General features: G+C 42.4%; 1 protein-coding gene across 5 annotated transcripts in view; it reads right to left on the bottom strand.

The window, feature by feature from the left end:
- The window catches only part of ablim3 (actin binding LIM protein family, member 3), a 45,771-nt gene that overhangs the window by 17,508 nt on the left and 1,161 nt on the right, over positions 1–27,102 (bottom strand). For all 5 annotated transcript variants that reach the window (XM_071458076.1, XM_071458078.1, XM_071458079.1 and 2 more), the window contains exons 2-5: positions 18,499–18,621; positions 6,450–6,633; positions 2,802–2,917; positions 54–180 (exon numbers count right to left, since the gene is read on the bottom strand). In XM_071458076.1, coding sequence (XP_071314177.1) covers positions 54–180; positions 2,802–2,917; positions 6,450–6,633; positions 18,499–18,621 — 550 coding nt within the window. The remainder of the gene's footprint in view (positions 1–53; positions 181–2,801; positions 2,918–6,449; positions 6,634–18,498; positions 18,622–27,102) is intronic.

Raw genomic sequence — 27,102 nt, 5'->3', positions numbered from 1 at the left:
CTTTGAAATGTTGTGTTTCTCTTTATGTTTTTTTTTTCCCTTTGTACACTCACTTGCTGATGTATTCTCCGGTGAGGACCATGTTGCAGGTCCGACATCTGAAGCAGCTGACGTGCCACTGTTTCTCCAACGCCAGGAGGGACTGCCCCTGCTTGATCTCAGCTCCACATCCAGCACAGTCTGCAGACAGAAAAAGACTGTGTGAGAAAAAGGGGCATGACCAAGAGATGAATGGGTAAAGGGGAAGGATACAGAGACAAAAAGAGAGAGAAGGGGGGCATATAGGAGAGGTATAGGAGACATGGAGTGAGCCAAGGTGTAACTTAACATCTTTAAACACCTACTATGATTCAAGTGTAGTTTTCTACCCCTTTGGCACAACCACCTCCTTAATCAATAGCCGGGCTAATGCAGGATATTGCAGAGCGGTGAGTCCTCTCCACTATGAGCACTGTTAAACATGACTGAGAGCAGGCAGGAAGCAAATATCACTGTAATAGCCCCAGGGCTGAAACTGCTAAAATCCCCCTCATATGAGACAAGTATAAATCTCTCTGTCTTTTTTTTTCTCTCTCTCTCTCACACACACACACACACACACACACACACATACACACTGTATACATGTGCACTGTACATTCCATCTCCCTCAGACAGACGCCCCAGCAGATGTTATTGACCACCGAAAGAAGCAGGACAGCGTAGGGGCTGCAAATGATGCATGGCTGCAGAGTGTCGAACTGCTGAAAAAAGGTCAGCGCTCCATTTGTTTCCATTTGGAAGATGTTTGGCTCAGCTTAACCTTTTCTAACCTGGTCTACTGCCCCTGGGAAAAACCTGGAGGCACGTAGGACCACTCCACTCTGCCCTGTCAGCCAATACAAACTGTTTTACAGGGGGAAAAAAACTGCAGTGTATTGAGTTGAGTTCCTGCAGTCCAAATAAATCTCAGCTGTCATTCGGTGATGATAGTGCTGAGTCTGTGGAGCCAGGATCTCAGCTCCAGACTGTTACTGTGCACAGCTGATTTTCTACTGAGTCATGATACAGCTCCCGTTTTAGCAATACGAATGTTATGGGAATTAGATCATCTACAATTACGTAACAGAGCTTGTAGCAAGAAATTTTATGTATTGTACATAAAAATTCACCCTGAAGGAGAGAGGACAGAAAACTGCCTCTGCTCTGATGTCGGGTTTCTGGCCGCACTCTTATCTGCGATCATACAACAGGTGATTTTATTCATCAGAAGCAAAGTATTACACAACTAAGTGGAGGCGGGGCCAGTTGTGGGACATATTTTAAAGTTTTACCCTACAGCACTAACGTCCTGCTCTTTGTGATTTTACCTTTGAAAGAACAGTTTGACTTTTGGGGAAAAATGCTTATATGCTTTGTTGTTGAGAGTTGGATGGGAAGCTCAACACCACAGTTACATCGGTCCTTCAGAAAAAAAGCTACAGCCTGCAGCTGGTTAGCTTAGCTTAGCATAATGACCAGAATTATGGTGAGACGGTTAGTCTACGTCTTTTTCAAAATCTTGAAATAGCCAGGCACACAGCCCCACTAATTTTTACACGTCATGTCTTCAATGGATAAAACAAACAGTATCTTAATTATTGAGCTTTAATGGTGTTGGTAGGCAGGTTTTATTACCTTTGGACAGAGCATTCAAATGTGTTGTGGTTTACGTGGTACACACTTAGCCGTTAGGTCACTGCAATGCCCTGATATAAAATTTATGATGTGGAATGAGAAGTACTCCAGGCCTTGAATGTAGTCAGCTGAGCTCAGTAAGCCTAGACATCGTACATTGCAGATTTACTACACTCAGCAAGTTATTTATTCATATTGAAAAAATTTTTGCATTACATTTTCATTAAGATGAGGGTCGTCCTTAAGAAGAAGACACAGTCAAGGATTAGGATGTGAAATTTAAACTTGATTTAGGTTAGAAAGTTATATTTCTCTTGTTCATTGGTGCCTAAATAAGCAAACTTCAATTAATAATTTTTTCTACCAAGCTATTTCTGTGCCTGTTCCTAGCCTTCAAATCCCCTTAAATAGTAATTTTGTCCTTGGCAAATGCATTTCCACAACTTTTCCACATCGAGCATAAATTTGCATCCTTAAAAATTCTGCTTGTTTCACAGAAAAAAAGAGGAACAGGCTGTAACAGCCAGTGCTTTACATTCAGTGTCTGCACTCTGTGTCCCATCTCATAGACTGCCTCCTCATAGGATGGAGTGATGAACACGTACCTGGGGAGCCGTTTGGATTTTATTCTCCTGAATGGAGCGTTCTGGGGCGGACATTTATTCACTGCCTCTCTATCATCTGTTATTACTGCACAGCCAGTGAGCAGCAGCCTGCTGTCTGTGTGTCACACTCAACAAATGATTCACTATCAATCACTGTTGCTCTGTTGTGAGATAATAATTTGTCAATTTCCTGCTTTATACTGAAAAGGAGAGGGCTGCGCTGCGCATACCTGCATAATAACGCAGAATATTCACTTAATTAAGTGAAGGAATATGAGACCAGATGTGCAGTGAATACATCAGATCCTCTATTCTCCGCGTGTTTAGTGTTGACAGTAATGAATGAATGATGTGTCTGTTTGTGTTGCATAATTCTCAGCTGGCGGATCAGCTCGACAGTTCCGACAACTGATTTGACAGACTCTTGATTAGCTAAACGAGCGAAATGGGCCTCATGGACACATCGCGTTAGCCTCAGTGCTCTGTAACGCCGGGTGGCCCTAAACAGAACGGACAGAGTGAGGAGGACGCTGGACTTACGGCTGGGCCCGTGGATCTTGATCGGTTCATTTGACTTGACGAGTGTGTGTGAGCACTGCTGGCACACGCAGTCCTTTCCACTGAACGTCACTCTGTCTCCGATGGGGAACGGTTTACTGAGGAGGGGGGGAAAAAAACAGACAGAGAGGGAGAGAGAATTAGAAAACCAAGAAACAAGCACACAATAGGAGATAAAATGCCTGCAGTGATTCTGTGTGTTTACATTACATCCAAGTGTACACATGGGATAACAAATGGGTCCTGGCAGAAACATGACTGGGTATCAGACAGGCCATAATCCTGCTGAAACAAGCTGAATTTAGTCTGACATCCTCTATGAACCTGAAAATACATTTGCAAACAGTTGAGCCGACGGGTTAATAGGACGTTGATTGTTGTGGGAGCACCTGGCTGCTCTGTGATTAAAGAGCCGATAATGTGACGCTGCCACGGGCTTCTGAAAGGAAAACTGGCTCTCTCAGTGAGAATGAAAACTTATTAGGGAGACTGTGCAGAGTGCATACTGATCCTAACTGCCTCTTTCTCTCTCAGTCTGTCCGCCCTGTTCCCTCCCATGCCTAGCTCGCTCGCTCCATACACAGCTGGTGCCACCAGGTCACCGCTTTCCTCATCCCTTTAAAACCACGCTACAGTGAAGAACAGTAAATACACGGTCGGACGCAAACAAAATTCAATTTACACTGTGTTGTCTCTCTTCCCTCTGATTTTCAAGGAGACGGATTGATTTCTTTATGACTGGGGAGGCTGTGAGAATGAATGGGGAGCTAAAAGGCTTAGGGAAGGCTGTTTAAAAGACATAGACGGCAGTAATCCTTTTACTCCCCCGCCGAGGCCTGGAGCTGGAGCCAAGACCCAGAGGGAGGCTAGAGTCTCCAGCAGGGCTCACAGTCATCACACAGGAGTGCAGTGCATCCATGTACACACTTAGATGTACACAGGCGAACACGGATAAGGGCTTGTGCAGTATATACAGTGCATGCAGCTGTGGAGGCCCAAGAAAGTGTGTTTGTAAGGAGCTGGGAGCATTTTACAACTGTTTCTGTCTAAATATGTGGGCGAACTGGCACATACAGTATTCTAGGTTTGCTCCTTTGTGCTTTTATATTATTCAAAGAAGAACAACATCCATACATAAAACAGAAAGGACAAACAAGTGAGCAGAACAGAGGAGCAGATATTTCAGCACACAAATTATTCAACATAGGCTCTGGTAAATGCTGAGAGGGACACAAGTCAATGAACACTGATAAAGCATATTATTCATTAAAGCTTAATTTTAAGTTCACCCTTCAGTTGGACCCAAAGGTTAACCATCTGTTCGTAAACTCAGACAGTGTTTGATGAGTTACACTGGGCAAAAAGCTCAACATAGAAAGCTTGAGCAGACATGATGCTGGTTTTCGAGGACCACAGGCTGAATCTTTTACATGTATGAGTGCCTGATCATAGCTGCCGCAGTCTATAGTCCAGTCTTAAGAGCACAAAATGCTGTGCTGGTGCAGAAAAGTGTGCTCGTCTGTGTTTGACCTTGTCTATACCTGTGTGTTGCTCTCACTCCCTCAAGACGCTCTTGCCTTGTCAGCCTTTCTCAGTGCTTTAAAAATTTACTGTTTACATATTTAATGCATGTTTTTTTTCCCCCCTTAAACTAGCCACAGAAGTAAAGCTATTTCTGGCTTTAGCGATGTGCCCTCTGGCTTTGATCTCCACCGCTTTTTATAAAACAAAAAGAAAAGTGAAACTTGCAGTCCGCCTTCATTAGAGCTGAAGCCGCGATGACAAAGAGAAAGAGGGACGATGATGAAGACGTACAGGAAGACGACGGCATGCGGATGATGATTAAGAGCAGGAGGATGATGGCGGGAATAATGAGGATGATGAAGAGGGGAGAAGGGAGGGGGAGGGCAGGAGGGGAGGATGAGAAAAAAAGAGGCGGTACAAGGAAGGACTGTGAGCAATGTGACAGGGGCCAGACGGAGCAGGAAAGAGGAGATTCAACCCTCGGCTTCTCGCTGTCTCTTCCACATAAGCTGACGACACACACACACACACGCAGACATCCCTGTCAGTGCCAGGGCTGCTCCCCTGACTGTCTCCGGCCAGTTGGTGTCAGTTTGGTTTTTTTTGCCCACGGCTGCTGGGCATGACCACGTGTTTATCAGCCAATGTCAAGCAGATACACGACAACAGACAAGCACTCCTCTCCTGGAGGGAGGATGGGAAAGCTTGCTCTTATGTAAACCTTATACCCCGACCAAACAGACAGTGAGGGAGAGAAACATGCATGCACATGCAAAATAAACTGGGAATATATTGACTTTTTTTAATGAACCATGAAAGAGAAAGAGAAAAGGGAAAAGTGAAATGATGAAATATAAAGAGGAGCCGAACGGGATGCTGATTCACTGTTAGTTCGTTCAGGAGGTGCTTAGCATGAGCACTGATGGGGGGGTCAGAGGAGAGATGGCCTACTTTCACTGAATCAAACAGCGTGAAACACCAGGTCAGCTCTCTTCGCGGAATCGTGTCTCGACTAAGCAAAAACGACAGGCTGCTCGATCTTTCCAATCAGACTGTTCTCTAACAGCTTCAACTAATGAATCATCACGTCTGTGCTTCCTCGCAGCACAGAGCTGATACAGAAGGGTACAGATAAAGAGGGGATTAAGTATTGTGTACAGTGCATACATATGTAGACTGCTGCGCTCGAGTAGCAGGGTGGGCAATATGGTTATATATGTAATCATCCATATAATTTTCTACTGCATTATGATAAACTAATATTTTCTGTTTTGCCTGATGCCACATATTAAAGCTGTGCTAATTCATATTGTAATATTAACAATGGATTAAATGACTAGGCTATATGTGATGTGAAATGTGTCACATGTAGTGACATCTGACTGCAGTGCCTCTGTGAAGCATTTTAGTGTATTTCAGCTCCTTGCTTTGGTTTTATGGACGTAATTTTAATGTTTTAGTTGAGTCTCATGACTCTCATCAGCCGCAGCTGCTCAGCATCAAACAGCAACTAGCTGGTGAACAGAGCGGAAAACAGCTAAAAAGACAGATATTTTTCAGCAGGAGTTCACAGAGACCAAAAGCAGAGCTAAAACGAAGGGAATACTGGATCTAAATTCACCATATGGCTAGAAACACAGCTCCAAATAAATGCATTTGTATATTTTAGATAGGCAAAAGTTGCTAAAACATATCAAATGTATAAAGTGATACTGTCAATGTTGTGCTTACAGCTTGCCCTGCTGTCCCCAAGTGGCCAAAAAACAATTAACACAGATTTAAATAATTGAAAAAAAGCAAAGAGTGTAATCAAAGACACTCTATATATGTGAGAGATACAGGAAAGATAAACTGTATACCATAGAATAAAGGATGTAGCAAACGGATACATTTTTATATCTCACAGCTTCAGCATCACACTGTATGTCACATGCCAAGAAGAAAAAAAGTTAGCGACTAGCTGGGCATTTAGATGCCATAGAAAACATCTGACTCACATTTGCTAGATTGCAAAATGCCCATGTTGCCCTTGTGTTGCCCACCCATATGTGCATCTGTAACCTTGCACGTGGGAGATTGTGTGTAGGCGTGTGTGTGGATTTATACCTGCAAACACTGCAGACAAAGCACTTGGGGTGGTACGTGCGTCCCAGAGCGGAGACCACCTCTCCTGTAATGAAGCTGTCACAGCGGTCGCAGCGTGTACCATACAGACGCTGATAGTCTGCTGTGCAGATGTACTCGCCCTTCTTCTGGAAGAAGCCAGATCGTGCAAGATCACAGTTACACACTGTGGAGAGAACAGGGGGAAAGAACGTGAGTGAGTAGGATACCTAAAACAGTCAAGTATATGGAATAATCTGTGGATTAGAAATGCTATTTTTGGCTTTCCATTCTCAAAAAACATACTGAGGTTTTCAATTTCTGTCATATGCTCTTAAAATCAAATTCAGTAACATAACACTCAGCAGTATTAAATCCTATTTTTTCTCAGTTTTTCATATTCTGTTCTTGCACACTTGTGTATTGTGTTTTTTCAGCCTGAGCATCTTCCTTTAACCTATTTGTGTGTGTGTGTCAGTCACAAATGGCTGCTGGGGAAGTTATTCAGCTCCAGACAGAGGTGAGCCAATTTGCTCTGATGGGAATATAATGATATAATCAGTGTAAAAGTCATTTTGTGCTAAACAATGTGAAGGAGGAGACAAAACAACAAACTGCAAGTTCCTGACATCATCACAACATCGACTACGGACTCATTAGACACCACTGGAGAAGATATTGAAATCATTTGCTGTATGTGTAAGTTGGGTGAGCAGTTGGTGTACTTGTGTGTGTGTGTCTCTATATTATATATCCTAAGCAGACAATTTGCCATGTAACAGTGAGTGAATTCCTGTGGGTGTAACTGTATAGCTAAGAGGCGTTTTCACGGATCAGTGGCCAGTGTGGTTTCTGGTCTCTGGTTTCTACCCAGTCTCTGCGGTTCACCAACAGGAAGAGTTGACAGTTATTGTAACCTCTGGCTGGAAAAAATGCTGTGACCTGACACACATGGCACTGCTGAAGGTCACATGCTGTGCAAAGCAAATCCAGCTTTCCACACATGTTCATGTATGAACACTCATGGTTTTTGAGAAGTGCTTGAAGCAACTAAAATCAGCATCAAGAGATCGTAAACCTTCACCCCTGCTGAACTTGGCACTTTACATGCACATTATAGTCTTGACCCAATGATTACACCGCATTGTAATTACACAAATGATCATGCAACACAACTCCAGCCATCATGTGCAGTAACAGCTCAGCTGGTAATGACACATGCACCAACCAACCAGTTCTGTCCAATAGCGTAAGGGTTGACATTTTAAGAAAATATTTGTCTTCGCTTGATCCAGCAGCTTGTTATCTTAGCTTAGCATAAGTACTGGAAGCAAGGGGACACCACTCATGATGTTCTATCCAATGGTAACAAAATCAGCCACAAATTGTAGGAAACAAATGAGATATTAGACATATTGTGTTAACTAGTGAGTGTTAGAGGCAGATTTTGTTACATTTGGACAGGCATGTTATATCTTGTTTGATTTATCACTGTTTTATGGTGAGTTATGTGCTGGACTATTTCTTGGCCAGGAGCAGTGACCAGGCAACCTACAGCGACTCCAGTCTTCATGCTAAGCTAAGCTAACAGAGTGCTAACTCTATTTAAGCTATTATATAAGCTATTCCTTTAATACTACTTCCTTTGTCGGAATTTAATGCTCGGTGGTCCAACACAGTATTCTCCACTGAGATTCTTGTCTTAATGATTCCTAAAAGCTTAACAGACTTTAACAGACAGGTTTTCTTTAGACATGAAGAGCAGATCCTGGCTGTAGAAACCCTCAGATCTTCCTGATAAGCCCGCAGCTCAGGTGAAACAGGAAGTCATGGATAAAAGGTAAGATCAGAGGCTTTAAAAACCAGCTCCTGGTAGACAAAGCAGACACTCAAGATGTTAGAAGACACCAAAGAACTGAATGATCAGACAACAGATTGGACTACTAGGAAAGAGTGCAACTCTATTGTGCACAGTCTTGTACTTGACCAAAAAGACAATGTTTATCGTACCACTTAAAATACAGACAACTTGAAGGAAGCTTTATCCGAAGCTAAATCTGCATGCCTTATAAATTTCAACAACTTATTAAATCAAATTTTTTCTCAAATATCTTTCAAAAATCACTTACAGGAACAACTACCCCTGAAAACATATACTGTTTCTACACTGAATCCAAAGCACTCACCATTATCACAGCATGAAAAAATGGAAACCTAATCTCCAGGGAAAAGCTTGTGATACTGAATATGGCTCTAAACACACAGCGAGGGAATGAAATGAGTAAATAAAGCAGTACACACAACAAATCATCATTCTGCTTGTGTTGGAATGAAGCGCCTTGAATACCAACAACATACTGCTAACAAATGACTCCATACTGTTCATGTTATACAAACTGGAGCTCCTGCTACAGGCTAGACTTGGCTCCCTATAGCCACCAGATTTCAGTGTTCGCTGGCAGGCTGAGAGTTCAAAGACACACAGACACATACAGACACACACACACATGCACATAAACCCTTCAAAGGGGCTCATTTAATCTCAAGCTGTTTATGAGTGGAGCATATTGACTTAATGGTGTAATAAAAGATCAATGGGCCCTCACTTAAAAACAAAACAATCTCAGCTCCCACAGGAGGATGGAAACACATAAATCCATCCCCGATGAGATGGCACTGTGCGGACGCAGAGACAGGATGATGAAATGGGACAGCGTGCATGGTGAGATATGATGATGGATCTTTATCATTACGACAGGTCATTGGCATCAAGGCAAGACAGAAGTGCAGAAGTAGGGAGGGAATGTGAGGAAGGAGGAAAAGGGGATGGATTAAAATATCCTGCTTATAAAACTGTGTGTGTGTGTGTGTGTGTGTGTGTGCGCGCGCGCGCCAACCACATTTCCAGAGCTGCTGAACAATGGCACAGAGCTTCAAAAAGTGTCCCCGCTGCAGTTTGGACCAGACTAACTAAAGCTCTCACCAGAAACCCAAATCACAGGCTATCTGATGCCTTCATGGAAAATGGGGACGGGAGAGCAAATATTTCCACATCTACTAAACTGTTTGGCGTGGAAAAAAAAAATCATTGCGTCTCGAAATGGTCCTCAGGCATTAATTTAATTGAAACAATGTTTTTTAACCTTTGAAAACTAAATTGTGATAAAATTAACCGCTAGAATTTTTTTTTTGTTCCCTTTTTTTTCCCTTCTCCTTCTCTCTTGCTCGCTCTCTCTTCTCTCTCTCAAAATGACTTGCTTTTCAATCTGCACCCAGATTGATTTTCAAATAACTGGAATCTGCTCAATTAGCCTAATGCACTTAATTAGCATACGGACGCCAAATCACAGCCAGCCGACTTGACCTGCTCAGGCTGGATTGGACATGCCGGCTGGACGGTTCACCTGTTCTGGCTAATCACACTATTTTGTTCTGACTGGACGATTGGCTGGATGCAGTGCAAAGGACGTCCCCCTTCCTCAGTTGCCATAGGAGACGTAAACCTTCCACAGTTGCCCTAGAGACAGCCAGGTCCCAGTATGAATGATGTGGTAGTGGCATATGTGGTGGTGGTGTGATTGAACTGGTGGCTGTAAATACGAAATGTTATATGGGATGATAACTTCATAGCTGTCTGTATTCACTTAAATAAAAAATGGACAATGTCATTTATATTCACCAGAAATCATGTGGGTGAAACCCTAGAAATACAGTTCAAAAATCTCCTTAAAGGCATCTTCCGCCAATATCGAGGGCAAATATATTAATAAGTGCTGAATATATGTGAAATATAGTGAATTATAGATGGGAAATAAAATAATAATTTTTTGTGTTTTTCAGCTAATTGAAAATATATCTTCAAAAGGTGAATTGTATGAAACTGAATCCTTACAAAGTCAATGTTAATACATTAAACTCAGTCCTAAAAAAAATTATCCTGTAAAAAAAATGAAGTAATCTACCTTTGCACCTGTTTGAAGGAAGCTTCCTGAACCCAAAGGTAAATGCAACTTTACATACTTGAAACCTCCTCCTTTTTCAGCCTACCAGCAAACATGCTCTTTACTTTTCACATTCTCTCATTTCATCCCTTACCACCAAGCAAAGGCTTTAAACTTATCCCTCCACATGGTGTAGTTGCCAGCGCGGTGGGTGGAGTCGGGTTAGAGCTTGGTGTCTCTGCTGTTGCAGAGACGTGGTTTAGCTTGGCTCCCAGAAGAAAGGTTTTGGTTACAGCCGCAAAACCAGCACCACATGATGCGGACACTCACCCATAAAAACAGCAGCCCAATACAACTGATGTAGAACCAGACTGGTCTGTTTCGCTGTCTGATGAATAGCCTTTGGGGATTTATACTATATCGACTCGTGGGAAAGCGCACACAAATCATAGTTATGTTGAATTCCTAAGTTAATGAAAAGCTGTTGTATTTGCTGTTTGTATGAGAAATGCGTATCATTTTATGGACACACATCATCAATTATCATCCTAAACCAAACATAATCAGTTTCTCAAGACTAAACTACATTAAAAGACTTAATTTCATTTAATATGATCTTTCCCTGAATGGAACTCTATTGACAGAAACTAAAAGATGCTACTTCTCTCCTTTGTACTTCTCTTTTTTGGTATCGCAGGAAGTTAACATCTAGAGATTATAAGTCAAGTGATTAGAGGTTAGCATGTAGGATGGTGTCTGCAGCTGTGGTCATTAGAACTGCACTGATTAGAAACCCACAGGGGGTCTGCATGATTGGGTATTTATCTCCAGCCAACAGACGCAATTAAAATTCCCTTCTCAAAGTCGGCCCGGGCCGGAACCCCAAAATAGTCCTGAAACCCCCGCCTCCATCTCCCCTTCTCTTTCTCTGTCTTTCAGTTTAAGACTGCTTCTAAATCTTTGTGGCTCTGAGCACAAGGTCTCCACTTTATCTTGATTTGCACCTTTTTTTTTCTCACTACTACAGAAAGTACCTCCATCCAACCTTCCCTCTCGGTCACTCTCTCCCGTCTCTCCCCCAGCTCATTATGCTACTGTTAGGTCCTCATAATGTGCTATTAAGTAAACGGACATGCTTTGTACAGTACATCAAAGTAGCCCCACTGCATATTCTAATTGTTTTAGTGCTGCTGTCAACATTATGCTAATTTTCAAGGCTTTTTTTTTTTCTACATGATAATAGAGGCAACTACAGATACTTTGGCTAAGGGGCATGTAGTTTATGTAATAGGGCAGTGACAAGTTTCAGCAGGGGAGGTACTCACCTATTCACCCTCACATCTGTGCTACCACGTGGGGCCCAGACTCCTCTGCCCTCCCCCTGTCCCCCGGATCTGAGCCCCTCTGACAGGAGGAAACACTTCAAGAGTAAATAACGTGTTTTCTCAAGTTGTGCCAAATCGCAGGGTGGGAGAAGAAGAGGTCAGACAGACAGGAAGAGGAGAGGAACAAAAGTCTACAGTCCACACTAGCAGCTCTGTAAAGCTTTGGCACCTTGCTTTGAGCTAAATGCTACTGACAATATGCTAACATGCTCACAATTACAATATTGATTTATCATGTCATGATTTTCATTTAGTGTATTAGCATGCTGTAATTTGCTGATGAGCACTAAACAAAGTACAAGTGTGACAGATATAAATGTCATTAGTTTTGCAGATATGAGATGACAAACCAACATATAAACAAACTTAGACCCTGATGAACCTGATGGAAAGCTACACGATCATCAAAGTTATTACAATCCATCCAGTGGAAAACATGAATGTCTTTATCAAATTTCATTGCAATCCATCCAGTAGTTGTTGATTTATGACCAAAACATCAAGTTGCTGGTGGTGATAGTAGAAAACATAGGGATCACTAAAGTTGTTAGAATTCCTCATCCTCAGAGGAACATGAATGTCTGCACCAAATTTCACGGCAATCCATCCAAGACATTTTGCTCTGAACTAAAACCTCCTGGTGGTGCCAGAGGAAAAGTCAAAGGATTAATAAATTCAATGGGATAAATCCTCTGGGGACCAGTCCATCAAGTAGATGTCAAGTTACTTTACTTGTCCTGGTGGTGGCAGTACAGCAAAAGTCAAGCACACCAACAAAGTCATTAGGATTCATCCTCTGGGGACCATGAATGCATATACCAAATTTCTTGGCAAGCACTCAAAACCAAAAATGTCATGGTTACACTCAGTGGTGGGGATCACCCTCGCCAGTAGAATTCATCATCTGGGGACCGTGAATGTATCTGGAAATTTTGGTAGAAATCCATCCAATAGTTTTTAAGATATTTCAGTCTGGACCAAAGTGGTGGACTGACTGGAGCCATGCCACTATAGCATGGCTAAAAAAGAAAAAAAGAGAAACAGTAACAGAAAACAGAGATGTGGTCATAGAAAAGGGCAAGAGGAGAGAGAGAGAGAGGCAGCTAAAGGCTAAAGCAGAGAGAAATAGTGCATGAGTGACAGGGTTCCCCTAGCATTTGGCTGCAGTAGCTGATGGAGACAGATGGTTGCCCAGTGGAGTCCCCTCATACCAGCAGACCAGCCCTGCTGCTGAGGCCTTCAGCTTTTAACCCTCTGAGGGCTGATAAGAGACTCAGCTGAGGGGAAAATAGGCATGAATGAGATCACACACACACAGACAACCAAACTGCTAGAGACGGGGCATTTGTAACACACAATAAAAAAAATACTCGACAGCTCTAGCTCTGTGTACAGATGTACTGGTTTAGTGTGTGCATGTGTGTGTTTGTTCAACCAAGCAGGGTTTGCCCCTTAATGATCCTCTTTATCATTCAGAAATCAGTCCTTCACTGAGCCAGACACTTAAGCGTCTCCAACTCACCGTGGCATACACACACACACACAAACACACGCCCACATGTATACACACTTAAAGACAATAGGCAGGGCATCAACGTGTGAAAATCCCTCAGGACGGTGACGCTTGAGAGAGACAAGCGGAGGAATAATCCCTGTCATCTATCCTGGATCCTGGAGAGTTGACGGGAAAGAGCGCCGCTGCCTGCCGCGCTCCCCTCTCTCTCCGCCGGAATCTCTCCCTAGCAACCAGGCACTGGTGTGGTGATTGGACCAGCGTACCAGTGGTTGCTATAGCTACAGGAAGCTCCCCTTCCCTATAACCCCCACTTTTCTTCTGTGCTGTGTCTTTCTTTCTCTTTCTCCTCATAACCTCTCTTTCTTTCTTTTTCTCTTTATTCCTCGTACTATTTATCTTTTCCCCTCCCTTCCTCCCACTAGCTTTCTCTCTAGTCTCTGCCTTGCCTTCAGAGAGCAGAACAGCAGCTCAGTACAGTAGGTTGATGTTATTAACACCAAGGTTGAGTGATGGGGGCTAATGGCATCTAAAGAGAGGCTGGACTGACTCAATCACGTCCGCAGAGAAAGAGACAAAGATGCTGCAATTTTACACGAGCCCTGGTGAGAATACCAGCTAAAAATGGAGCATTAGCCGAGCAGTCAAGTATTTATCTGACCTGTCTGTGTAAATCTGCTTTTCCCTTCAGCACTGTTTTATGAGAGATATCTGTTTTGTCTCTGAAAATGAATAACTACTGGGAGCAGCTTGGCAGTTTATGTGTGACTGAGTCTGTGTTTGCATCTGACTCTACTTGTATATTTGTTTCTGTGCCTCTGTGTTTTTTTTTTTTGTAAGCATGTGAGCTGACTTTCACAGGAAACACACGCCTGTTTTGCTTTTGATTTATGTGTGTTAGTTTTGCGCTCGTGCCACTGACAGACCTCGCTGTTTCTGCTGGAATCTAAGAGTGCCAATTACACTTCAGAGGCAGGGTAAATGTGGTCACTATGTCATTAGGCCAGTATGCACGAGTCAGCCTGTCTGCCGGTAATACAACACCACATCGTCCTCGCACTACAGCCCGCCGCTTCACGGAGAAGTGCTATGGGATCTACATAATCCACAAATGCACCCCCCTTCTCTGTGTCTGGAGTTGATGCATCAAGCAGTGCGCTGGCTTCTGTCTTCAGCATTTTCCACAGACTTCTTTCTCGAGTTGATTGCGTGGTGGCTTTTTCATGCTATAATCAGCTGCTGTATAATGGGATCGAATGGGAGGTTAAATGCACATGATTAGTGATCTGTTCTTCTTCTGACTAATGCATGACAGAGGAATTATGATAATGTGGTATTTGTAAGGTAATGTGGCTTGAGAAAGTGTGGACAGGATGGATGGACGTATTTCTGCATGCTAAGTGTATGCGTGTGCTCACAAAGTGTCTGTGAGAGTGCTTCTGTTTAAGGCTGAGTGATCACGATCTGGTCAATGGGGCATAGTCAGCCCTTTTAAGAAAAAAGCAGACAGAAATAAAGAAAGAAAGAGAGGAGAAGGAGGAAAAAGGGGGAAATAACTAAGGTTTTATGTCATGGTTTTGCCGGCGGAAATGACTGAACTGTGGCACACACAATACCATTGGTCAAGGTCAATAACCTGGGTAAACACGCTGATCCTCTGAAAAAAGATTGCCCAACAAAGAATGAAATCAAATGTTGAAACAGCATCCCAATCACAGAGTTCATAAACATGTCTGACAGATAAGGCAATTGGCTGCTGACAGCGGATTGTCACTCTGGTGCAATGGTATAATACAGTTTAGCCATTAGCCTCCAAATCGCATGCCCTGCATGCCAATGTCATCCTGTCCCAAGATGAGAAATTGATTTCATGCTTGGGTGACTGTCATCAGGAAAAAAAGGGTGGAAAGCAAGAGAAAGAAACAGAGGGAGAGGGAGAAAAACTAAAAGAACAGCAACGGTGAGATGGAAGAAAATACAGAAATTCGATCGTGTATCCTGTTATTTCATTCAGAGCTATTCAGCCTCAGAAAATATACAGGGAGACAAGAGCAACACAGACAATATAAAGTAGATGGAGTTTATGAAGTTCAAAAGAACATGCAACTTGTTTGTTTGTGTGTGTGTGTGTGTGTGTGTGTGTGTGTGGGGGGGGGGGGGGGGGGGGGGGGGGTTAACACACCTAACAATAAAAGCTTTAGGAAAGTGCTGTGCTGGCTGCGCAGAGGCCCATACAGGAGAGCATATTATGGGCAGGGATGTGGCAGAGCCTGGCCACACAATAGTGCCCCAGTGCCTCATGGGATGAGGAGAACGCTCTGGAATATGAGAGGGGAGAGCTGTCTGATAGGTGTATTTAACATGATGCTCATCGCTGACAGTTTTCCATTACTTTAATGCTGCTGTGAGTGAAGCGGCTGAGAGGGAAAGGAAGAAGAGAATCAGACTGGTATTACACTCAGGTGATGATGTAATGTTTAGGCGACAAACAGCACCCCCATCCCCCCTCTTCTTCTCTTGTCTGTCGGCTTCCTGTGTTCACCCCCCTTTTTCTCTGGGGCACAGAATAGAGCCTTCCGATTGGTTAATAGCACCATAGAGATGCTGAGAATATCCACCAACCAGGGCCCGGGTGCCCCTTCACACCGTTACCACAGCAACCCCTCACAACTCACACAGTGAGCGTGCATGCATGTATGGATGCGCACGCTCAAGTGCATGTGTGTGCATGTGCACTATAAGCTGTTTTCCTGTGTGTGATGGCTACACGTAGGGAACATGTAACAACAACCCTCCAATGAATAGCCCTCAGTGAGTTTATCTACTAGAGAACGGCTTGATGCTCAACACCAGTGTAGTGCAGCTCATACAATAACAACCACAACTCACTCAGCTTCTTCTCCTCGCTCTGACAACAGCTGCTGAAGACTTATATAAAAACCCAGCTTTGAAAGATTGCCAAGGCTGACTGAGTCATTTGAAGCATCAACTATAAAAAGTTTTTCTTAAAACAAGTGTATATGTGTGTGAATGTGTCATTAAGATGCACATTTAAATGAAATGCAGCTAAACCCATAACAGTATGACCCAGTCTGATGAAAAAAAAAAAAAAAAAACCCTGAAAAACAATAAATCAAGATAATTCATAATCAGGTTTGTTCAAATATGGAACAAGTCATGATACATAAGAAGTTATGCCTATTTTTATTCTCATCTGTATCGAACTAAAATTATTAGTTTATAAGTAGATTATAAGTATTAAACTATTACAGTTATGTTAAAATAGTTTGATGCAAAATCGAAGTTTTTGGCTTTTGATACCATTTATATAACAAGTTATTTAAATATGATGGTTACAGAGAACAGTGCCAGATCTGGTCTATTTTCACTCATGTATGCGGTCATGTTTTATATTGTTGCATTCCTCACAACCTGTCTATCTAACTTGTGCATAAATTTGCATATATGCTGTCTCCCAATTCAGGGGCCAGATCTTTCGGTGGACGCGGTATATGTAGGCATGGTCCACGAGGACCGCTTAGACTGCAAAGGCCAAAACAATATTAGATGGTATGGTCTTCTGATGATTTCCTATAGATCCTCAAACACTGTTTTATTTGCGGAGTCCACCATATTCTCTTCTTGAATCTTGGGACAGGTTGGGCTATGAAGGATCAATCCATTGGATCCCTCATTTCCTGGTAAACGAAGGATGCATTTCTTACCCGCATTTGAAGGAGACTTCGCAATGGGACAGCCTTGTCACACCGCTGTGGTGCAATCTGTTTTCGAATGCAGCCTTCTAAGGATGAAACTGCTGAATTGAGACAAACCTATAGTGTACTTAAATCAGAGAACCATAAAATGCTTTGGCTTTCTATTATACATCTCAGCCAGTGTGACATCATGTCAACATAATTAAGTTGAACCCATGAGAAATGATGATGGCTGCAGAACAAAGTGGAGGAAAGACTTATCTGAAATTATGTCAGATAAATTCCTCATTATACAATAAATGCCTGTGATTAGATGACTGTTAAGTATGTATTTCCTCTTAATCTTGCTTAATGTTGCTTTTTTCAGAGTCATTGGCAAATGACTGAAAAGTAACTCATGACTGACTTGTCTTTGCTTTAGAAATAGCATTATTAACATAATACTGAGAACACTTGCTCCAGGCCGTACAGCAGCATGACAAATAACATTTCTCGGTTCTTTCATTTCGAATTTGCATATGCACAGATACTCGACTGTCATAAGCCCCTTTCAGACCTGCACTTAACTTTGCAAATGCCTGCAATTTTACATGTCAGCTCCCTGCCTGAAAAGGAGCCTTTTTTCCGGACAAGTTTTTCCTGCAGCCTAAGCCAAGTAAAAAAGAGCATCCCATTCATCAGATCGTCAGTTTCCTAGGTTTTATTTTTTCATTCACACCAACTCATGAAACCCTCGCAAAACATTTTGCCCACAGATGCCACAAATGAGAGCTGGACAGGAGTTAAAAGACAACAAAAACTGAATTTAAATGTATTGTTATCTTTTACCTAAACCATGCTGGTTGCAGAACTCCATAGTATTTTAAAAAAAAAACTAAACTCCACAGATCTGAATTTGCAAAGCAAGAGTTTGACTAGTTATTTCCCACAATGTCAAACTATTTAAACAGATATATAAACCCAGCAATTTTTAAAATACTGCACATCCCACACTATTCCTTCCATAAGCAGATGTGTAATCATGTCACCATTGTATGTTGTAGGTCACCAGTGTTCACCTGTAGCACTGCAAAGCTGGTTAAGACAGTCTCATTAGACCACAGCATAAAACCCAGTGGAAATCCCCTGCAAGTTGGCAGCGCAATAACAAGCTACTTTAGCAGGAGCCTAAGTCCCCTGCAAGGCACCTCTGATCCATTCCAATCCTCACTGTGGGCTAATAGTAGCACTCAGCATGTACACTAGGAGATGGATGAATGAGCGCACACAGGTTGTATCTGTCAATGTGTGCATGTGTGTGTGTGTTCGTGTGTAGGAGATGTCTAGTTTCTGCTTTACCACTGGAATATGAGTCCCACTTGTATAACTGTTGCTACATTTATGAGCAGGGCCACCCAGGCCTTTGCAAAACAACCTGTTTGTCTGATCACTACTGCAGTTTGTTTGCTCGAATGCCTGCTGTGTTGCGTTGTTACGGGTCAAGCTTCCAGTTCTTACCGGTGCAGGTGAAACACTTGACGTGAAAGTGGGTGTCTTGAACTCGTACCACCTCTCCTTTGCAGACTTCCCGACATCGCTGGCACCGGATCGGTCCAGAGATCCGCTCACCACCCATCGAGCCTTGGTGATAAAACAAAAAGACACATTTAATACTCTATTTCTATGTTCAACTAGAGCACACATTATAATAAGTACTACTTTATAAGCTGAACTCTTTTTAGTCCACCCCCATAGTTAGTTACTATCACTGCATCACAGCAGCATGACAAGGCCGTTCAAATACAGCCTTCTCTTCCTGGGTGACAAAGGCTCCAACAGGTGTATTCCTCATGGCCCAAGCTATCCCAAGATCATTGCACACCGATAATGAAAATAATATTGCAGCGAACAAAACAAACAGAGAGCCCAAAAATTACATTTTAAAATGTAGATATTGGGTTTCAGCTCAGTTGAACAGCTAACAGTACAACTCTTAAAAAACCTAGGGCCTTTACGTAGGCCAGACCGTCTCATTTCGATTCAGCATTTGCAGTCTGCAAAAGCTACAAAGGCCTTCCTGGAAAAGGATGTGTGTCGGAAAGGATGTTCCCCTGAAATGGCACACAGCTTATGTATGTAGAACTTTTTCATCCTTGTACAATACATACATATTGATTACAATGGCAGATTTACTACTTGAATTTTTTTTTGTAATTTTCAAAACAATTGGTCCTTGATTTCAGACAGTGGTAGAAAAAAAGCAGGCTTCTCATTTCTTACCACATACCATCTGAAATGACAACTGTGGCTAGCAGATTCTAACAGCTACGACAATCTAGCTAATTATGCATAATTAGCAACATTAGCTTCATGGTTTTGTTGAAACTGGTTGAAAATGCTCTCGAGCTGACTTGTTTCGAGTTGACTAACTTCCATATAAGAACTCTGTAAAGGGGTCTTAAATATGTACTTTATGGCCACATGCATGATACGCTAATTTAAAATCTGTGGTTACAGCTGCATGTAAAAGGCAAAAAGTTAGCATCCTCACCAGCTGATGATCCATGTACAAGACATGAAAATCAACAGCTTTGTTCTTGAATTAGACTTATGCTTGGACAACAAGACACCGGTTAGAGCTTCTCCGTATTTTTGAACAGTGTGTTTCACTTAGAACATTAAATGAGAAAAGACTTTGAGGATGAGGACTGTGTCTGGCGAACTCGGATGACGAGTTTTCCTGTGGTTGCTGAAATGTAAAGACAGAGCTGCTAACATTAGCCGATACTCTGAAATAGTATTTATTCATTTATTCGTTTATTCTAAATGTAACTCAACAAAATATCGTAGTCTGAAATGTTCCTGGCCTCAGAAGTAATGTTGGGTTAGTACCAGATGCAAACATTTACAGCTGAAGTTGGAACAGAAAAACACGCTGTTTAATCCATTCCTTACCAGATGATGTTATTTTTTGGTTTTGGAAAGGATTACAAATAAACAACAACACAAGGAGAACCCCAAAGCTTATCAAGGCTATTTTGACTAGTTACAGTTGTCAGCTATGATTGGACGGTAAATTGCAACTTTCTTAAACGCAAATAGTTATACCTTCCAGTTATTGGCATTAAAAAATGATGTAAATGGCCTATTGTGTAGTCTGAAACATGATATTGTATTACCTAGTAATGAAGTTATATTGTCACTGTCGACCACATGAATGTGACCCTGATAAACCATTATTATTGTTTCTCAGCAGCACAGAATCGAGAGTGTTTTCAACCACAGCAAGTTGAAAATTAGAATGGATTTCATCGTTATGACAAAAATGTTATTCATATTCCAGCATTTCTCCAATGTTGGCAGCGATCCATCACCGTAACTGGGGCTCTGTGTACATTATAGACTTTGTGCAGTTCATACAATAAGATCAGAGTGTTGCTATGTCAACACTTATTCTGAGGCTGTGAGGTCTGACACCTATGTAAGATGGGTAAGCTCCAGGCTTTCTCTCCCACTATCTCTATTTTTCACACACTCATATGGGCTGACACAAATACACACACACACACACACACACACACACAAGCACACTGCTGCATCAGGTTAGAAAGTGGCTGGATCCTCTTACCTCCTTATGCATTAGCCTACATGTCAGACTCCTGCAAGCCTGATAGCTATTTCACATTGTCAGGAAGGCAAGTTCTCACATTCAGCCTTAGCAGTAATGGAATAAATGCTGTCACAGGCAAAAAGGTCAAAATGATAGATTAATTTGATCTTAAATGAGTGGGGAAAATGAATTTATCTAAGACCTCTTAGCCTGTTAGAGGCTCTTTAAAGGTCCATCATCATCCTCAAGGCAATAACCAGATTCTCTTGCATACCCAAGCAGAGACAACTGGCCTCCTGATACTGAGTCTGTGCCAGAACAGCTGGGTTCACTGTCTCTTATTCAGCTCCATCTTCTTTAAGGAGCATCTGAGTGGTCCTACACTCAGTGGAGGGGGTATAATGGCAGGGCAACCAGCTTCAACCAGCTACTGATTCCATTTCACTGGATGAATCTCGAAGGACTCTCAGCACTTAAAAAGTCTCAGCCTTGCACGTCTTCACAGCCTGAGCAGCCTCTGCTTGCTCCGAGCTTGACAACAGGATATGCATTTTGTAGGCTGAGTGTGAGGACATACATCCATGGGTGTAAGACAAAATTTATGCATGAAAATAGTTGTTTACTTTCCTGTACAAGACAGAACTGTGGGCAATGGAAATATGCAAGCATGATTAATTCCCATTCCCAGTCTCCCACACTCTGTGTTAGTTCATTGTTTCCCCCACAATGCTGGCAGCACCACTGGGACCCACTACCCTGCCTGATAAGTGCCCTGCCACTGGTTCAAATAATGACACTCCCTTGAAAATGTGTTCGTGAGACCAGGCAAAGGAAGGCAGTTTTTTTTTGTGGAAAGACCAAATGGAGCAACACTGATCCCATCAGGTGTGAACGAGAGATAATGGGAACTAATGGCAGTGCATGCAAGCCAGTGCCAATACCTACTGGAAACACACAGGACATGTATTTACAATGCTGACCTTCTGAGAGTGGGCCAAAACAAACCTCTGGCATAGTATAACATCCTCTGCTTTCACAGCCCAGGCAGACAAAGTTGTATAAAGGGAACAACATACATCAAAAGTGAGCAAGGTACTAAATGAAAATCATCAACACATACTGAAATTACACAGGAGTGCAGTGTTCAAGGCAGAGGCGTGGTAAAGAGGAAGTATTCTTGGTATTTTTCAACAAGTATGTGTGAATTAATGTGATGCTTATGTAACTTGTTGAATGTTCATGACAAAAAGCCACACCTAAGCAGAGAATCCAGGTACAAAATCAGCTCAGAGGCTGAAGAATTACATAACTCTATCTAATTGTGTCAGTGCGGCCATTCTCATTGAATGCAGCCAAGCTCTCCCCATCTAAACCCATTACAGAGCTCTCAAACAACCCTCCATACCCTCCCATGCTGAGGTGTTGAGTCATTCTTCTAATGATAGCCGCCCAACTGCAGGTGTAATCCACTGACTCCAAATCAGTGGCGAGTGCCCTGGGAGAATACAGCCTCCAGCAGACAGGTGATAAGAACAGGGCCAGGGTCAGAGAGGCTGACAACATCCCCAGGGACTGAAAGGCTGCTGCTATTTCTGCCCCTGACCTCACAGCCCCGGGGAAGAACATGCTGGGAGCTCAGTCACAAGGGATGCTGGGAGATTGGCGGTGACGAGGGAGATGAGTGAAGAGCAGGGCAAAGAATCAAAGAGAAGCAATGCAAAGACTATGTAGATGAATTATCAAAGGAAAAATGTGTTGCTTTGCAACTCAGGTTTGCTTTCCAAAGTTTTGTGTAGTTTTTACTCACATGCCCACACCTCATCAGTTTTATTATTTCACTGTATGAATTTTTCGACACTGGGACAACTTTGGTTCAGCATCTTGTGTGGACAGACTGCAGGCCTAAGCCAGGTTTAAAACAAGTCTAATTCAACTTAGTTACAGTATTTAAGCCACTTATTTGATAGGGATAAATAACTTAAATTTCCATAAGCTAATATTGACAATCCAAAGTGAAGTAATTCTGCCTGAAATTACTTGTTATTAAAAGGTTGACTACAAAGATGTGACTTATGTAATGGATGGTTTGTGATAACATAGAAGTGCATGGAAAAACACTACTCAGTTTAGAAATAGTGCTGTAGTTCTTGGTAAGCAAGTAGTTTGATGTAACTGTCATAAGCTGTGCACATCTTATTCAAAACTGCTAGTGTGCATTATTCTGTGCTAAAAGACAATCGGTAGCCATCACTCAGTAGAAAATCATTAAGAGAGACTGCTGTTCAGTTTTTCAAATTCAAGCTTAATGCAGTCATAAATAAACATAATGTTTGAATTGAATGTGTTTTTTTATGAATTAATGAAGCAGCACATTTATAAAGGGCAGCAAAGTCATAAACAGGGATAGATGGGATAGATGGATGGATAAACCAGACCATGATCTTTACCTAAATTTCAATCATGTATTGTTTCATTAAAAATTGCACAATTACCTGATCCAAGCCATTGTCAAAGGTTATGCTTTGACTACATATCCCACAAAGTGAAAGCAGCAACACCGTCCTCAGTCTTTCACCTGTGTCTGCACAGAATGCGTTCTGTCACAGTACTGTTGTGTAGGCAGCGTTGAGTCCAATGCACAATCACTGTAGCTGTACACATAAAATAGACTAAAGCAAATTTAAGCATGGCTGTGTGTAAAGTGTAAGTTTTCAAGCAGCCTGTGTAGACCACTGGACTGATTGAAATAGAAACATATTCGACCCATTGGATGTGTGTGAGATGGACAACTGAAAAAAACCACCTCCGGTATAGACAAGCCTTAAGGTTTATCAGCTCCAGTTACAGTGAAAGGGTTGGCAATAAGCAGTAAACATAAGTAAAGCTTCACAGCATCCCCTCTGAGGGGGTCTGTCAGGCTAAAAGGAACATGTTTTTTTTGTTTTTTAGGTGAACATAAAACATTAATATTAAAAATTAGCAAGCAGCATAGGAATATGAAATCTGCTATACGGTATATTTTCGCAACATGTCTTCCCTGTCTGTGATCTAACACAGCCAATGATCAGGTCTCTCCCTGCCTTCCCCCATCCCCTCTCTTTATCTCCCTTCGTCTCTGTCAGGACCTTGGGCAGGAGCATTCATCAGAGCGATGGTAGTGTCCAGTGGTATCGCAAACATACTGTCACTCTACAGAGAGAGAGAGAGAAGGGTCAGACTGCTACTGACAGTCTGAATGATCACTCAATCCTACCAGAAGCCAAGGTCATGGAGACAGCAACCTCGAGGACACACCATACAATATAGCCGCAATGGTTTGGCTATGAGCTGAATGAGCCTACTGTTTAAAAAAAGCTCAGAGCATACAGAAGAAACAGCAACCCAGTGTTATTTCTTTGCAGTCTCCAAAATTTCCTTTCCATAATGTTGTGCAAAAAATCCAAGATGAAGACCAGTTTAGTAACCACAGTAATTGTAGCCACAAATGAACAAAAAAACATGGCCTGTAAATACATACCAGTTGTACATGACTACATGAATATTCATCTGTGCATCCCAGCATCTGTGTTTGCATCTGTGCATCTTTGTCTTCTACCTTTGTTCTCTGTGTTATTGAGCTGAAGCGTCTGGCAGGAGGAGTGATAAATGGAGCTTGGCTCTAGTTTGGACTGTTCACCAGATGAGGCAGAAGAGCAGGAATCATATAGGACACAGCTCCCCTCCCTGTCTACCGTTATTGCAGCTGATACTTCCCTTAAAACAGGAAAAACACAACTAACATGGAACCAATGTAGTAAATATACATCATTTTATCTAGTTCTCAGTCTTTTGTAATAATACATCTATTTATTTTTTCTTATCTAGTGGTTTTCTGTCATTGGATCATTCTGTCCATTCATGCACTTTGGCTCAGACCATGATGTGAACATCTTGATACTGTGCTGCCATGACATTTGAAATGAATATTCATGGTCCCCTGACGACCATTCTTGTGATTTTGTGGACTCCCTGACATTTCGTGCAGCACCATCATGAAATTATAATTTCCTCTTGATGAAGACTTTGGTCCATGACGAGGCATCAGGCAAACTAAAGGCTGGATTTCGATGAACTTTCTATTATCTATTGGCAAAAGAAACCATGCGCTTTTGATGACCCACCCACTTTGATGACACGCTTTTTCAACACTTTCTTACCATTTAAAGAATTATCAAAACACTTTCACTCAGTCACTGTTGCTAAAGCTCACACTGATGCAGACTAAATCAAGTTTAAAACAAATCAGATTGTTTCAAGACCTTTTTTTGAACTAACTGCCAGTTCTTGGAAGTGGATCAATCAGTTTGATTCTACTGTGCTTTAAGTTATTGACACGTCTCTAGAAGAGTCTTAAACGGGGGAAATGACATTTAATTGATTTATTAAAATTTCACAGGCACAGTAAAAGCTAAATGCAATTGTCAGCATCATTATGTTTGCATGCTGATGTTTTGCAGGTAACGTTTACGGTGTTTACCATTTTAGCTTAGTGTGCTTAACACAAAGTAGTACAGCTCAGGTTGATGGGATTAGTTTTGCAGGTATTTGGTCATTAACCAGTACTGGACACATGATATTTTGACCTCAGTGTGGCGCTTCATGAAAAGTCAGCGAAAATCATTCGGTCATATTGTCTTGAAACTATTAACGTCTGTAAAAAAGAGTTTGTGCCAATCCATCGGGAAGATGATGTGATATTTGATCCAAAGTCAAAGGGACTAATCCTCTTTGGACCATGAATATTTGTACCAAATTTCATAGCGATCCATCCACACTGGATGGACTACATTTGCTTTTGATTTCCATACTTAATATGCATTCAAATTACATGTGTGAATCATTAGGTTTGCATGTGACACATCATGTCTATATCATGTGAAGGAACATTTACAATCCCAACTTGCAGCCCTGAATTTCTCCGTGACTCTTGATCGCTCTGTGCTGTACAGCGAGAAGGAGAGAGGAGGAGAGAGGTGTGAGTGCTGCCTGTGATGTATGGGCCTGCAGTTCCCTACAGGTCCCTGAGCTCAATGATCAGTATATTGATCAACATGTGTTTTATCACTCCCCTGAAACTCACATACTGTTCGTACGCTGTGTCTCAGAAATGCTCTGATTTATCAGTTAGGCCAAAATCTGGGAAAAAAATGCAAGTGTTCTCTGGCAGCATCAGTATTTCTGAGAGTGTATATCAGACTATGTTAAACCAAGGTCCTTTCCACCAGAAACTAACCTTCTACACCCCCAGTCCTGTCTTGTCTGCCAGCCAGGCAGAAAATAAGAGTCTGACCACACACACACACACACACACACACACTAAACCCAGTGAACAGAAGAGATAGAAGGCCCAGAAGATGAAGACAGACAGTCAGAGCTGTGTGTAATTACGCTGTGTGTGTCGATGGCCTCTGGGCTAACACACCCAATGCAGCGGAAAACGCTGCACACACTACAGCCTAACAGGCCCATTCGTGTCCAAACCTTGAGAGTGTTGAGAGCGGAGGGAAACATATGTTTGACTGACTGGAGGGAGAGGAGAGGAGGAGAGGAGAGGAGAGGAGAGGAGAGAAGATGTTCTTTCCTCAGCTGTGTACAGACACATGCCACACCACCATCTGCCACACACACACACACACGCATGGTTAAATGCGCACAGGTTCACATGAAAATAGTAAACCACAGGTTGACGTGTTGGTGTGTGTGCTTGTGTGGATTCCTGTTTGAGCACATGCTTTTAAATCACAAAAGGCTTGTGACAGCTCTCCACATGCTGGCTGCATGTGCTCGACCCCCTCAGTGTGTCAGCTGAGAAAAGCATTTTGAAGCTTAACAAAAGAATTCTACATATTTTCTCAGCAACCCAGAAGCTGCAACACCACTCCCGGCACGCACGGCACGAGAACTGGCAGTCAGGCAAGGCTCGGTACCAGTGGGTTAAGAGCAGTGGGATAATGAATAATGAATGAATAATGTAGTGCCACACAATGACAGGCTGGATTATGAATGATGCAGTAATGCCCGGTTCACTCCTGTAGACACGGAGGACAGAGGAGGGAGGACAGGAAGTGCCTCACACCGTCAGCACCTGGCACATGTCAACTTCAACTGGCCTCACTGACAGCTTAGGGACGGGGGTGGGGGTTGGTGGATGGGGGTGCAAGATCTAAGAATGCTTATATCTTGCAAGTCAGCCTTGCAAGATCTAAGCAGTCTGCCTCATCAACCAGCGATAACTTGTAAACACAACAAAGTGGAGGCAGGCATATGAGCGTGCACACAGCTGACCCAGCCAGCCCTGCAGGGAAAGTCCTGATTCAGCTGACAGAGGATCAGGATCACAGTCAGCTGATACAAGGTCAGCTTAGCATCACTGCAGCCCCCCCAGGCTGGTCCAGGATAAGTATGACAGGAGCCCTCAGGCTGTCAGACTTATTTGTCATATGCTGCATCACACATAACTAAACTCCATGAGA

This window comes from Trachinotus anak, unplaced genomic scaffold (genome assembly GCF_046630095.1).
Source record: "Trachinotus anak isolate AG129_WGS33_773 ecotype Australia unplaced genomic scaffold, CSIRO_AGI_Tana_v1 ptg000021l, whole genome shotgun sequence".
NCBI lineage: Eukaryota > Metazoa > Chordata > Actinopteri > Carangiformes > Carangidae > Trachinotus > Trachinotus anak.
This window is presented reverse-complemented; position numbering and strand designations above follow the sequence as displayed.